The sequence below is a fragment of the Symphodus melops genome (assembly GCF_947650265.1).
Source record: "Symphodus melops genome assembly, chromosome: 15".
Taxonomy (NCBI): Eukaryota; Metazoa; Chordata; class Actinopteri; order Labriformes; family Labridae; genus Symphodus; species Symphodus melops.
Window position 1 is genome coordinate 18,473,993 of NC_136705.1, and position 15,347 is coordinate 18,489,339.

Genomic DNA, 15,347 nt, shown 5'->3' on the forward strand with positions numbered 1-15,347 from the left:
AAGGATGAGGAAAATGTCAGACAGAGGTGAAAATAGGATACATGCTGAAGTAAGGTCAGTTGTTTAACTGACATCAAATTGCATTTAGTAAACACATTAATCCTGAACTTTACCTTTTCAAATAAATCGGACATTGTGATTTGTCATTTTTATGATTGCGTTGCAAAATACATTTTATCCCAGAATAGCTTTTTGGTGACTTTCACTATAATTTTTCACTATCATTGACTATGTATCGGTTATCTTCTCTATTGTTTAGTATGGTATGCTATGGTATTTTATCATACTTTATTCTATGCTATGGTATGGTATGCTACTGAATGCTTTGATACAGTATGGTATTTTTTGGTATAGTATGCTACTATATGCTATGCTACGATACGGTGTCCTATGGTATGGAATGCTGTGGTATGGTATGTATGGTTTCATATCCCTGCAATTTCTACCCCGAATGGTAAAATATGTAATTAAAAATCTATATATATTTCATAACAAGTAGCCATTTTGGAGCAAAAACCTCACTGCTTTATGTTTACTTAAAACAATGCAAAACCACAGCCTGAAGGTGGCCGATTTGTAGTTCTAGCAGTCATGAGGCAGAAAATGCTTTCATCATTAAACTGCCCGACAGCTTCATTATTGTGTCAACAAACTTGGCATCATTGTCTCGGAAGAAACCTGCGTTGGAACATCTCCACTGATAGTGCAGTCAATACAGTTGGCTCAGAGGGAGAAAAACTCTTGTAATGTCAAGTCAGTAACAATATGAAGTGGAGGGAATGTTCTGCCTAAAAATCTCATTTATTGCATATTCTGTTTTGACTGTTGTGTGTATTTATGGAACAGATTTCTATTGTGATGTTTCTCAAACGGAGGTTACTTCAGTTTAGGTATTGCAGTTGTGTCTCCTCCTGTCTGTGCCTCAGTACAGTGTGAAAATCCTGCAAGCATCACCCTGCTCTACAGTCTCTCCACGTACAGAGAGGGAGATGCTGCAATGAAAGAACACTGGGATTCCCTTAGAGGACGGGAATAAAAAAAAAAACACACACACACGCACACACATATATTCTATGATGACACTATTAATATAGTTTGACAACTCCAGCATATTCGAGGAAAAAGCAGCTGAATAATGCAGTCAGGGTTGTGGTTTTGCACCAGGAAGTCATTCTAAAAAACATATTTCTTTCCATCACTTTTGATAACATCATCTTGTGGGACACAAGGTTGTTGTTTGTCAAATTTACTGAAGACAGGTACATTCGAGTTTCTCATGCAAACAGCAAATTAATTAGGATGATTTAAATTAAATGAGATTTGAACACCTTAGACACATCTTTATTAAAAACCAGACAATTTAGGTATTTCCATGCAAATAGTGCTGCGGAATTTCCCTCGGGATCAATAAAGTATCTATCTATCTATCTATCTATCTATCTATCTATCTATCTATCAATACATAAAACTCAAGTGGCATAATCACAATAAGAAAGACAGCAATTATGCTGACCGTTTATCCACACAATATTGCGTAATTTGTCGACTTTATTTGCATATCAAAGACTTAATGTGTTCTGCATTTTTAGAGACGCAAAAACAGAAGCATTCTTATCGCGGATAGGAGTGTAATTAGGGGCACAAAGACAGGCAAGAATATTTTAAAATCAAAGAACCTCCAGACAGAGTTTACCATAAATTATGATATATAAAAGAAAAGCTTGTTAAGTACATTTAGCATCCACATTCTGAACTCACAATGCACTGGCTATAGTGTATAATTGAGCCTCATTGCACAGCCCGCCCTCTGTTTTACTCTCTAATCCAAAAGGGGCAGGTGTTGTGAACTAATCCTCTCCTTTCAGCTACGCTCTAATTATATATTGATGACCGAGCAATCTCTCAACTGGACGAGATGACAGAGTTGAACTGAGAACAGAATGTGTCACAACGTGTGTGTGCATGGAACAGAGAAAAGGGACTGGACATCATTTGTTTCTACTCAATCATCTGCATCATCCTTTCCAAGAAGTCCTGTCCTGGTCCTATATGACTAATGTAAACACAAAGACACTGTAACTGTACCACATGCACAGAACCAGCACAGACACACTCTCTAAAAACGCTGCAAACAGAACTACAATTCTCATTTTGTGTGAGTTACAGATTCACAGCTCCACAAAATTAAATTGGCCACTTGGGTTCCTCCAGCCCAATTTCCACAGATGTTTCCTCTTCTGTAACGCTGCAATTATTAAGCAGAACAAAGTCCTGATCAGCAGAATGGGAGCCAACCTTGTGAGAATATGAAACTTATTTTTCAATATGATTTTCCAATTGACATTTTGTAAAATCAACCAGCCCACTGGCATGAACACCCAGCGTGAGATAACAAACCATAATGATATGACTTCAAAACTACTAGACCTGACAGACGGTCAAACTTCATTTTTTGTTAAGTAAGGCTTCACTACTTCCTGTGCAATGGCAACTATAAAGTGGTTAGGCTTGTACATCTAATTCAGATTAGAAGTTAAAATAAGTTTTTTTTGTTGAATCTTCAGGTTTAAAAAAAGTCTGCTAAGCTGTTTTCATGCACTGCTAAAAACATTATGTAATATTTCAGACATTGTGCCCCTGTCTTCTTCCTGAGTCCCTTTTACATACACTACATATCCCTCAGACGTATTGGGTGATAAAATAAGGTTAAACAAAAAGATGCTTCTAATTCCAAGAAGGGTCTGACACTCTGACATCTTTGTTCCTTTTATACTGTATCCATTCATGTAAACTGACTCAAATATTTCCTCCTGTCAATACACACTAGCTTATCCAGACCCAGGGTGTTTGTTTTTCTGCGGCCCTGGCTGTAAAAAGGCGGTGCGAAAAGATTTTGCACCGAAACTCAAGCTGTTAATTTCTATTTTCTTTCCATTGAAAAGGTAAGTGCTAAACTCTCATATAGTAGCAGTTTTATTTACTGTCTACCTTGTCAGTGATGAAACTTGCAGATAAACTTGATGCTCTAACTAATTTATATTGTCCTGTCGCTCAACAGCTTTATAAGATCGGGCTATGACAACCAGGCTGGAACTTAATACAAGTAAAGTATTAAAAGGGACGAGCTTAATCTAATATCATGAATTTCATTATTTAAATATGATGTTGATGAGTATAGTAGTGGTAGTAAGGAGCTTGCATTTCTTTACAATGAAAAACAGACTCAACAGAAAATAAGGTCTTTGAGCTGTTGGCCCAATTAAACGTGAGTACACTGAATAATAAAACAGTGAGTGTGTCATATGTATTCAAGTCTGCAGAAAAATAATACAAACACCAACATCACATTTATGTCATTAATATAAAACACATTGAATCTCCACCAGCTGCTTGGAAAAATAGTGTTTTTTTTTATTGTTTTTAGGAAGTCATGATTTAATAATGAGATATGGAAAAAAACATTACATCTGTAATGGATCATAATGGAGCTGCTGGGAAAGGAAAGAGTGCATGAATAGAAGGTGTTTCATGTAAAATGTTCATATTAAAGGGATAGAATGATTGAAATTCAGTTTAAACTGAAATTAAACTGAGAAAGAAACTCAGGTATAAACAGGCGGTGAATGGTTTGTCTCTGTTCTCATGTGGCAAACAATGGAACATTATGGCTTATTCTTTGGTCCAGACATGAGTTAAGACGTCGTCATCCCGTCTGGCAGAGGAGTTACAAATTGCGGCCCTGCTTCTTTACACGGCCACATTGAAAGCTATACACATCAATTGTGTTCGCTTGCTGACATTTGCTGTTGTTTAAAACCTGAAAAATACAGTACTAAAAGTGTAACGTTTATCATAGGAAGGCAGAGTGCTCTGTTTCTCAGGTGTCTCACTGGAGTGAGAAAGGGGGCAGACTAATGTTAGAAATTACAGATCTGTTTAGAACATGTAAGTTTTACAGTTATCAGAATCCATTCAGTAGAAACAGACTAAAACGTTTCAATGTGAAGATATTTAAGACTGTTTTTGGTGTTTTTTATGTTTGTGTAACCTTGGTTATGTCAGTGAGTGTAGTTTTAGTACAAGCTATTTACAGATTCTGTAACACCAACATGTGATTTTACATCGTACATTTGTTTTGTGTTTTTTGAGTGAATAAAAATAATGAACAAGACTCCATCAAGCTCCTATAGTTGACTTGGAGAACGGAAAAAAAAGAGAGTGGACATAAAGAAAGTGAAAGTCTCTCATGTTAATGTGAAGGAATGAAGGCGCAGTGAGTATGGTCAAACTAATGACAGGCTCGGCGGAGAGAAACAGTGTGAGGGATTCAATTAACTTTAAGGAGAGACACTAATGAGTCCGTGGTGGCTGTGAAAAACACTCACATAGGCTGGCTCCTTCTCATTAATTGTTTAAACCGGTCTCGCACATTTAACACTTTGTAGAGCTGCATTCTAGTCAGTCAAATCCTGCAGACAAAGCAGGAGACACCGGAGCTGGAGAGCCTGAAACAGTCTTTGAGTGCTCGTCAACCTGAAGGAGATGAGAGACCTTTAAACAGACTCCGTGGCATTAAACAACCACATTCTGTTTTTGCAATGTTTGCCATCATTTCAGCTCTGCCAAACTATGTCAAGGCTGCTCTGTGGCTAGTTGTCTTGGGTCTCAAAACAGAAGCACGGAGTCTGAAAGTAGCTTATCAAAAAGACGAAGAAATCAAGGAGTTTGAGAATAGACCAGAGAAAGCAGCTGGAACACTCGCAAAGTTTTTGCAGGCTCACTTTGTTTGTCGGTGTTCATACGCCAGTACAATTGTCACTTCCTTTTCTAGCAGGCTTTTGTGTTGTTGACTTTGGTGAAAGTTTAGTAATAAGACACAGAGGTGTCACAAGGATCTTGTTTTGTTCCCCAAAACAGCGTTCTTTCCATCACATAAAGAGCCAAACTTTGGTCTGCTTAAAATTGGGGTTGTCGGTTTGCTTCCATGTGCACAAGAATCTGGTTCACCAACCAGTCCATACCAAACAAGGTAAGTGAACCAAAATGTGCAACGTGGGTTGAATGTTGTCAGATATGTTGAAAAAAAAAAAAGCCAATGTTAAATAGGTTTGCCTCTTGTGGCTAACGTTAGCATAGGTAACAACAGCAGCCTTCAATCCTCCTTGCAGGTGCTAAATGTGGTTCAGATTGGTCCTGCAGTACAGCATGTCCTTGCGATTAAAAAACAAACCTTTGCCACGGATGGAGCTCTAATCAAACGATATGTACGACTAACTGGAATCATATTAGACAAAAGAAAGAAGACAGCTAAAGCTTCTTAAAAAAAAACTGTGGGCTACAACAGAAAAACAGACGAAATTAAAGATCTCAATTTGAAATGAAAAAATATAAACAGACTGACAAAAAACTCAGTCGCTGCCGTGTTTAATGCTGTGCAGTTTACAGTGTCTCACTTTGCCCCGATTGCATGTTGTCACATTCAGCAGGCTTCTTCCAAATAGCTGGCAGGAAGTTACATATGTCTCTAAGCATGACAAACACATTTCAAACAAATACTTTTTTTTATCATGAAGAACCTTTAGGCTGAGGGGGATCTGAAGAGAGAAAATTGGCAACTATATCCAGCTCCTCTTCTAAAAGTACCTGCAAGACAATGTGCAATAACCACTAACCCTTACACAGCTTGAAGCATTGCATTCATCTATCACTGGTAAACAGGTTTGATTCCCCCTAAAAAACGCTTGATTTGACCATTCAGTGTATCCAGGAGGGGTGGAGGGGGGATGTTTAAGGTCTGGCATGCTTTTATTCACTGATAAGATTACTTGCATCATAAGAGCCTATGGAGGATTTTCCCTTTGATTGCCTCATTCAAATTGATGTAAGTCAGGAATGCGGTGATAACAGCGTCTGAAGAGAATTTACACCGAACATACATGGATGCTACGCTGACTTCTTTTTAATAAAGCCCTTCAGCGGCACTTGAGTTTGATTTTTCTATAAGCTGTTGCGCAGTATGCAGCGGGCTGAGAGGATTCCTCACACGCTCCAGGCAACGGTTGATACAAATCATGAATTTGTGGAGACAAGATAAAAGCAAGGAAGCGGCATCCTCATTTATGGACACACTGATTTCCCAGTGCTGTTGTGGGAAGCTTTCTGTCAATGAGAAATTACCTACCCCCGCTGTCTCTCCCTCTCTTTTGTCTTCTCTCCTGTGAGATAGAGATCGCTCCAATCTGATTAAACGCTTTTGGATTTAGCTCATGAGCCTATAGAAAACTAGCTTTGTCTTTCCAATACAAATCCAGCTTGCATGTGAGTGAGACCTTATGTGTTAAGTCTGGCACCTGTCAGAGGGTCTGCAGAAGCAGCAGCTTGGATAAATTAAACATGTTGCGCTTCATTTGAGCGACTGGCTTTGCAATCCCCTTATGACTTTTTATTTCTACCTCTGAGAATGAAAACACAGCAGGCCAAAATGAAAGAAATAAAACCAGAACAAGGAACACTTGATTATTTCGCAATGTCTATGCAAAGGTCTACTATCTAGCGAAGAGTCAAATGTAATTCCATTCTAAAGAATCAATGAATGAATTGAAGATTAAATGCACTGCCTTGACAGTTGCAGATGTTATCACGTTTTCCCTTTCCCACAGGTATATTTTTTTTGCCTCTTATGATTGATGTTAAATTTGTTCTCAGAGGGGAAACAGCTTCATACATTTATTTGTTTGTCTATCATTTCTGTCAACCAAAAACATAGGGGCCATTTTGCTGTTTGCGTTCACAAACATCAATGCATAGATAGGAAAATGCTTAAAAAAAGGAGGAGAGATGTAATCATATTGTGTGCGATTTGCAATGTCTCTGTGTGACAGATAAGAAGTCATGAAACACATTTGGATGGATAATTGCTTTGGTCAATAACGGCGGGATGCCTGTTTTACATTCCATTATGGGGGAGCGCCGGCTGTGGGCCGTTTCATCAAGAAGAGATAAATAAAAGGACCTGGGGAGCCAGAAGAGACCCATATCCCAGGTAAATGAGCGCTTTATGAGGAAGATTAGCGCAAATCCCTCACACACAGAGCACAGACACATGTGGGTCGAGGGAGGCTTTCAGATGCAGGCTTTGCTATACCTCCATCTCGCACATTCCCCCGGCAATCGATCAAAGCCCCAAATCACAGCTGCACCTGCACACACACGCACACGCACACACACACACACACACACACACACACACACACACACACACTTGGAGGAAGGAGTAAATGCATCAGTGTGACAGCCTGAATTGAAGGCTATTGCGTTGACGAATGGCAGTCTCATTTGACATACAGCCTCCCAGTCAGACACCAGGAATTCAAATATGCATGTACGGTGGATGCAAAAAACGTGCACACAAACAATGTCCCTCTCTCTCCGAGGCAAACAATTACCCACAAAGCTATGCGTGAAGCACATGTATAAAAGGGAAGTGGAGAATCTGTGGAATACTGTTCTGACTGCATAAACAAGCTGGGTTCTATTTTCAATGTGAGCTGCTCATTAAACTCCATTAACCTGCAGAACTAATACCTGCAGGGAGAACCTGGTGAGACAAACACACACCTGCTCCATTTACACGGAAAATGACTGCTTCGCCCTCCACTACTGCGTGTGCGTTATGCGTGTTTAACTCCACTTGTCTGACATTTCCGGTAGGGTATACGCATCAGTAGGATTTCGCCAGCGCAAAACTATAAAAAATATTTTAGCCACAAATCTGAGCTCCTCGCAACTTCACAATCAGCACTGCACTTTCTTGGATCCTCAGCAACACACCAACGTCGATCGGCTGAATGCACACAGACAAACACACAGACAGAAATTCCTGGATTTATAGAGCAATTTCTTTTTCTTTTTCTAACAATGAACATATATAGAGCGCCTCCCTAAGCAGCAGTCAGCACTCCATATCACATCCACACACACTTATGCATAAAAAAAACACAATCATCAACAAAATACACAGATGGCAAATGCTCATAATTTATACTAAAGAGTCATAGGAAAGGAAGGAGACCTGGGGAGAGCAATAGGAGTGGGTGCAGGTGATGGAAAAGCTTGAGGATGATAAAGAGGGAGGAGAGAAGGAGGAGCAGGATAGTTTCACAGTCTCACTCGAGCCCTGCATGTCTGTTATATGCATCAGTGGTTTCTGTGCTGCTGAAGTAGCAGTGGAATACAACAGTAAAGACAACCTGCATATAGGGAGAACACTATTCATTAATGAAGCCTCATGTCACGTCTGTGTGCCAAACACCATCTGTATTGCCTCGCAAAGACACACATACACACATACAAGTGCAGACAAACTCTTTGTATTCCTTTCAAGGCAAAAATAATCTACAATAGCATCTACAATTGATTTGTTTTTAACTCAAAATACAATCAAAAACAATCTGATATGTCAGACAATTCAACTCCCATCAGCAACCTGTCCCAAGAGCCATCAGCTGAGTAGTGCAATGCCAGAACAACAGAAACAAGCCCCAACAGTGGAACCCACTCCACATGAGTGCAGAAGCATACAGGGACACAGAGTGAAGTGGAGCCAAAATAAGTGTGGAGCAGTGAGTAGGTGGGAGACTGTTTGGTACGCACCGTTGGGGCTCTCCTCATCGATGGTCACGATGGTTGCAGGGGGGCCTGGCCGAGACAGCTTACACTCTGTATTCAGGAAAAGAAACAAGTAAACTTTGTGTGATTGTGATTCAAAGCAGCTTATGGACACATGAAGGCTTATTGTTCAGAAAAAAAGTGTAGCTTTACATTTCCTCCTACACCCTTTAAAAACATGTACTAGTTGAAAATGGAGTCATTGCAGAAAGTATCCTCATTTTGTGATTAGGCTTCTTTGTCTGTATATATTTTTATTTCTTAAATGATGGGAGAAAAAGATAGATAAATAATGATGAGATAAATAAAAAAAGATAAATAATAATGCCTTCTTTAAAATACCAACTGATCCTTTGGGATTTTATAAACTCACTCACCCCATTTTTGCAGTTTTTTTTAATTTTCTCTGCACTTAATATCCAGACTTATTTTTGGAAAAAAAAATGCTTGATCTGAAACGACTACATAAACATCTATATAAAGTGCTTTAAGGAAGAATGTGCAACATTTTACAAATAAATAATGCAGAAATCAATTCCTGTGTATTATCTCTCTGAGTCATGAAAAGTGAGAGTGTGTCAGAGCCTGTCAGAGCTTTGTTTACATCATGTGGACATGGGGGGGGGGGGGGGGGGGGGGCCTTGTGTATAAAGCTGTTTTAGTAAAGGAATAGAGGACAAAAGGATAACATAGTCTCCTCGATACTTACTGGGACGACTGGTAAGTGTATTAAGATCACTCTCCCGTGTCAATTAATGTGTATTATGAAGCTATGAGTTAGCCAAAGCGTGCTAACATTAGCCTGCTAATACTAAAATGCAGAACACAGGCACTTGCAGCTTGAGCAAAAGGACAATCTTGTCCGCTGTTTACGTTTAATGGTGCTTAATTACGGTGCGTTGTAATTCTTCATAACTTCTTCTTGCGAACGCGAGTGGAGAGGGGTTGGAAGTGTGCCACTGGAGAGTGAGGCTTCAGAATAGCGGGGTTGTCGCCAAACAACTGCTTGCTTTGATTTAACGCTGGTGCTCAAGGGGGACATCTACTGGCGTCAACAACTCTCACATTCTTCCTTTAAGAACTAGATCATTCTAGAACAGCTCCAGCTGCAACATGCGACTAACAGCAAGCACGTATTAATACCAGCGCGCTGTTGGAAGCACATTTCATGATGAATCATCAAATGTATTAGTCACTGCATGATCAGTAGTTTTACTTTCAGAAAATGTTAACGTTGTTCTTATATTACAATAAAGTTAAATAACTTTCTGTTTACAAGCAAACCTTAGTGAAACATTGCAAAAAGTTTGGTCCTAACATAGCCTACAGCAATGTGAGGACAGAACACCTGACATACAGTCACTGACATTGTAAATGTGTCATTGGTGAGAGGAAATCAAATTCAAACTGTTAAAGTGCTTTACTGTCATGTTGAGTCAGGTTTTTTTTTTTTACAACAGGTGGCATCAGTGACTGCTAGCGCACAAACATCAACAGGAATCGACACTACGACACTGACACCAGACATGCAGGGTGGTCAAAGCATGTGGCAACATCATAAGCAGAGCACTGACAAGAAGCAGCTTCACAGATGGAGGTCAAAGCAGCTGGATGGTACGAGCACATGGGACACAGGTAATGGCAGCCTGACAGACAGCAGCAGATGGGACAGCCGGGGAGGTGGAGAGGGAGAGAAGACAGGAGGAAAAAGAGGTGTGGAGAAAATGAGACAGCAAGGAAAGGCGCTCTTGAGCTGATATGAGGAAAGTTCAGAATTAAATGACTTTCATAAGGGAAGAGAAAGAAAGAGAGTGGAACAGAAGCAGAGGGATAGAAGTATATTATTATGTAATTTGAAAAAAAGACAATGAAGATTTGCCCTCTTACCCTCATACTGCCAGTCTGAAGGGGTCAAAAGTTAGTGGAGCCAGAAGGAAGCAGAGCAGAAGCATGGAAGAAAAGAAAGCATGAAACAGTCGGTTGAAAAACAGCTCTGATGTTAGGAAAGGGAAAAGAAGATAATTATTAAATAAAAGAACAGATACAGTATTAGAAAACATAGGGGGAAAGAGAGTCAGGATACACTTCACCAGAGAACTGGTGTATGTTAGGGAGCCACACAGTTTGATTAAACACAGCCTGCAGACTTGTTCTTGCTTCCAGTAGCTAGAAGCTAAAATTATTTATCTATAGAATCAGTGGGATGCATTTCATCATTCATGAATCACTCAAAAACACTTGTTTTCACTTAATTAAGTGCAACCATATGTTGTAGAAAATGGGACCCCTAGTCAAAGACCACAGGAACTCATGTGGAAGTTATTCAGCATCTTGTCCTATCTGTCTTTCTCTGCATCCACCGTCTCAGATATTGAACCCCACTCAGCTTGGTGTCAGGTGGTGTCAGCTTACATTACACGTAATTAGAGATGTACTGAAATAGAAGACACAAAGTCAGCGACACCACGTCAACAGGCAGCACTATAGAGTTACATATCCACCTTCTGCCGGCTGGCTTTAGATGCGTTACTACGCACCTGTTGCCAGCTCCCAAACAGTGGATACTCTTCTTATTAAATATGCATGGTGCTGCATGGGGTCTAATGTGGTCTTAAAGAGCATATTAATCAGAGGTTAAAACATTACGATGTGATGTCTGCATATTTAATCATGACTTTTTTTTTTTTAAGTATAGATACACACAATTATTTGCAATTAAACCTGAGGCTAAAATATGGAGTATTCATGATAACCATTGAAATTTTATCGCCTTGTTCCTTTTTTCATGGAGCGTCTTTATCTGGAGATTTTAAGCAGTTTAGAGTCAATTTTGACATTCAAGCAACTGGGTGGAAAAATTAGCACACCCAACCTTCTTTTTTGCTGTTCAATCCTTAAGGACTAATTATCTACGCATATTGCACCACTAATTCCTGCAAGGTGTACTCACTGTTCATTCTATTTTTTTTTTCTCTATTGTAATTAGACATCCTGTACTTGTCTACTGCAAGGAAAATAGAAAGGATAAGGTTTTCCTCCAATAGCAACAAAACCAGCAGAGCAAGTTGGTTCACACTACACAGCTGGAGACATAGACTACATGAAGAAAAACGTCAAAATAAGTATGAAAATCAGAAAGAAACACCCCCTTCTTCTTCTGTGTGAAGAAGAAGGGGGTGTGCACATGTGCGCTGTGCTAAAGTTACTTGCGCTCATTTTGGAGGCTTTTTAAGGGATCACAGGCAGTGTACTTTGTTAGTTTTGCATATGCGTGTTCAGGTGGGTGCACATGTTTTTGTGTGTGTGTATGCGTGGAGCTTTAAGTGGTAGTTGTGGCAGTGGGAGGAAAAGATGTGAAGTATTGGCTTTGAAGACAAAAGGTAAAATCAAGCAGAGACAAAGAATGACTCTCTCAGTGTGACACTGGAATCGGGGCAATAACATGTGTTGCATTGAGGTCGTTAGGGACACACACACACACACACACACAAACGCATGTGACGAAAACACTAAAGCACGCTCAAAGCGACAAATTCTACTAAATTATATTCACAATAAAACTGAAATAATCTTGCACTCTTGCCAAACTTTAACACCTTTAAGCCGCAGGGGATTTTTTTCTAATGATCGCCACAGAAAGCTTCACACACATTAAAAGTCTCCTAGACACAACAGTCAAGTGTAATACCCAACGGCCCCTGTGATTCGTTTTTTAAAAAAAGTGCGAAATAGTCCTATAAATTTTCTCTGCTGCAGCACTCACGATAATAACTGCAGGTTAAAACCTGCAGAACCCAACGTGTTCAGTAAACATAAATAATTGGAAAAGTACTTATGGATTAATCCATTTATCTGGAATAACCATGACCAATCCTGCAAAGTCCATGGTCAGAGAATTAGAGATGTACTGCTGCCTCAGAAGGTGTTGGTATCAAACAGCAGGAGAGCCAAGATGTCTATGTTATACAATAAAAACGTGCAGAAAATGGAGGCTCACTTAAACCAGCCTGTAGATTTTCAACAAGTTAACAATCGGGCTTTTGTTACAGTTGCTGATCTTAAGAATGGATGTGTGTTCCTATTACTTGCTTCACATGTTTGTAGAAATGTTTGTTGTGTTTATAAGAAGGCTGGTAAAGCGTGAATGATTCTGTGAGCAAGATATGTTGTATTGGTACAAATACATATCATAAACACAGAAACTAGTGCTGCAATACCGTTTAAATTAAATCATTGTTTCATTGTTTTCAAATTTCAGTCACAGGTCTTTAATTTTGGGATGGTCAGCACATCAGTATTACTCAGTCTGCTTGGTTGCTAAACACTGACAGCATAGTTACCAAACTAAGCTAACAGAGTTAGCATGTGGGTGCAAACGGTTGTGTAAGGCCTTGTTGAATGTACAAATATTATTGCACACAGTTGACAAGCAAAATGCACCATTGACTGATATGAAATATCATACTGTATGGGCATCTGTGTTACAGTATACGGATTACAGAATCCACATTGGTTTAATTTCTAGAGCTCTGATGTATGGACGTCACAGTATTTATACAACAAATGAACCAAAAATGAAAGCGTTAGATAAAATTACCTACAGCGTTTAGCGCTTTACAAAGGTAAAAAAGATAAAAGTAAAGCCTAACAATTCGAGTTTGTTTATCGAAATAGATAACCCATTGTTTGAAGGTCAAACTTTTAACTTTGCATTACAATAGGAAGTTGATTAAACATATTTCTATCTCACACCGCAGGAGTACTGCAGACTAACTTTGGTTTGTTGGCATGTTGTGGTGAGCTGGTGTCACACCAAGAGAGGAATTTAAAGAGTGGGGAGTCGTAACAAAGGGTAGAAGAGGAATTCAATTACAAAGAGGTAATCAAGGGACTGTACACCTCACAGGCCTAATCCAAAGGCGATCAAAATCTTCTAATTTGGACATTTAGGTCATTTGTTCTCCCTCAGAGGTCTTCTCACTAATCAACCTAACAATGTCCACACGAAGCTGTAAATTGGTAATTACAAAGTGATAACTGCTCTCTCATAGAGAAATCAAGTGGAAAAGAATCAATGCGAGAAAGCTTCCATCAAATTAAAAGACATTTTTTTTCCAGCAGAATCATGACAATGTTTCTAAAGGATAAACATCAGGGCAGAACTTATTGGAATGAGGCACACACAACATGCTTGTTTAGCATTGTTGTGTTATTATAGCACCCTTTTAAATGTACACTGCCTTAAATATATTATATATAATGTTCTGCACTTCAAACCACTTCAACTGGTGCACAGACTTCAGCAGTAGTAGCATGAGTAGGATGTCTGCATGCATACACAGGATTATTTTTTATTTAATTTTTCTGACGCACTAAAAGGTGTTCACAGTCACAATTTAAACTAAGGAAAAATGTTAAAACTCATGCACACTGTCGAAGATGCAAATACACAATGTTTCAGTATGGAAAGAAAATGGCTTTTTAGCTGATAGAAATACAGTGTTATCAACTTTTCTTAGAGAATTAACATGCAGGATATTCATTAGTACAATTTATATAACATAACATAATGTGCTTCATTTACATCGAAAGAAAACATCGTGCAGCATGTTGCAAACAAAAGCTAGAATTGTTGTGTTAAAAAAAAGTCCCACCTCTGACAAGACAAAAAGCCAATCATAGTGTAGGATTTTTTGGGTTGACATATGGGGTGGCCAATCAGAGTTTAAGGGTGGGGCAACGCCACCCCTAGTCACCCACAGACATGTCCCTGCTTCTATTAGTTATGATTGACGTGCTGAATTCATCCCCAGTGGACTGAATTACTTCTGAGGCAACTGGAAGGTGCAGATTGTGTAGACATTGAAATGAAAGAAATACATGACCAATGTATATCAGGGATTTGTCATCCATAAACAGTCCTTTAATCATTTTGTTTTCAAATTGCACTGTCTGAGTTGCAGAACACCTCCTTAGCAATTTGAGTCTTTAGAAGGCAGTTCATCGAATGCTGCATTACCAGAGCAACGAGGCTGAGGCCAGATGAATTCTGACATTTAGTTTTAAAAAAACATTTTTGCCTGACACTTGATTCAATAGCCGGCACGTGCATGCCTTCATCTGCAGCACCACCCTTTTAGCAACCAATAAATCAAACCACTGCTCCCCTTGGACTTCAAAAATAAAAGACTTTAAAGGACAACTTTCCCTAACAAGCGCCACGGCCCAGGAGGCTGCACTATCTCAATTAATCACCCAAACCTTTACAACAATCTTACAAAAGGATATGAGGGATCTAATTTGGATGACTAAGAAATGCAAAATTAAAAAAAAAACTGTAGGGAGACTCCTTTGCCTTCTTGTTGTGGGCAGCAACTCACAAAATGTCAAAAATGAGGGCACGCACGAAAAGAGAGAAGAAAGAGGTTATTTTGGAAAGGGCAGAAGCAAAGGAGAGAAAAGAAGGAACGTACATTTTCTTTCATCTCCAGTTCTCTCTTACTTCCCTCTATTCCACTTTCTCAGCATGTCCTGTTTTGGCAGATTTCTTTCCACGAAAAAGTCTGGATCTGCTCAAGGTTTCTGCCCGTTTATGGGAATTTATTTGCCAAATATTGCCATGTGCTTGCTGATTTGTGAAAACACGTTTTCTTTTTTAAACAAAGAGATTATGGTTTGAA

At 39.2% G+C, this 15,347-nt stretch overlaps 1 protein-coding gene across 1 annotated transcript in view; it reads right to left on the bottom strand.

Moving 5' to 3' along the window:
* The window catches only part of LOC306835872 (protocadherin-15-like), a 210,301-nt gene that overhangs the window by 126,969 nt on the left and 67,985 nt on the right, over positions 1 to 15,347 (bottom strand). Inside the window, exons 4-5 of the mRNA XM_079362649.1 lie at positions 10,555 to 10,569; positions 8,653 to 8,718 (exon numbers count right to left, since the gene is read on the bottom strand). Of these exons, the coding sequence (XP_079218775.1) occupies positions 8,653 to 8,718; positions 10,555 to 10,569 (81 nt within the window). The remainder of the gene's footprint in view (positions 1 to 8,652; positions 8,719 to 10,554; positions 10,570 to 15,347) is intronic.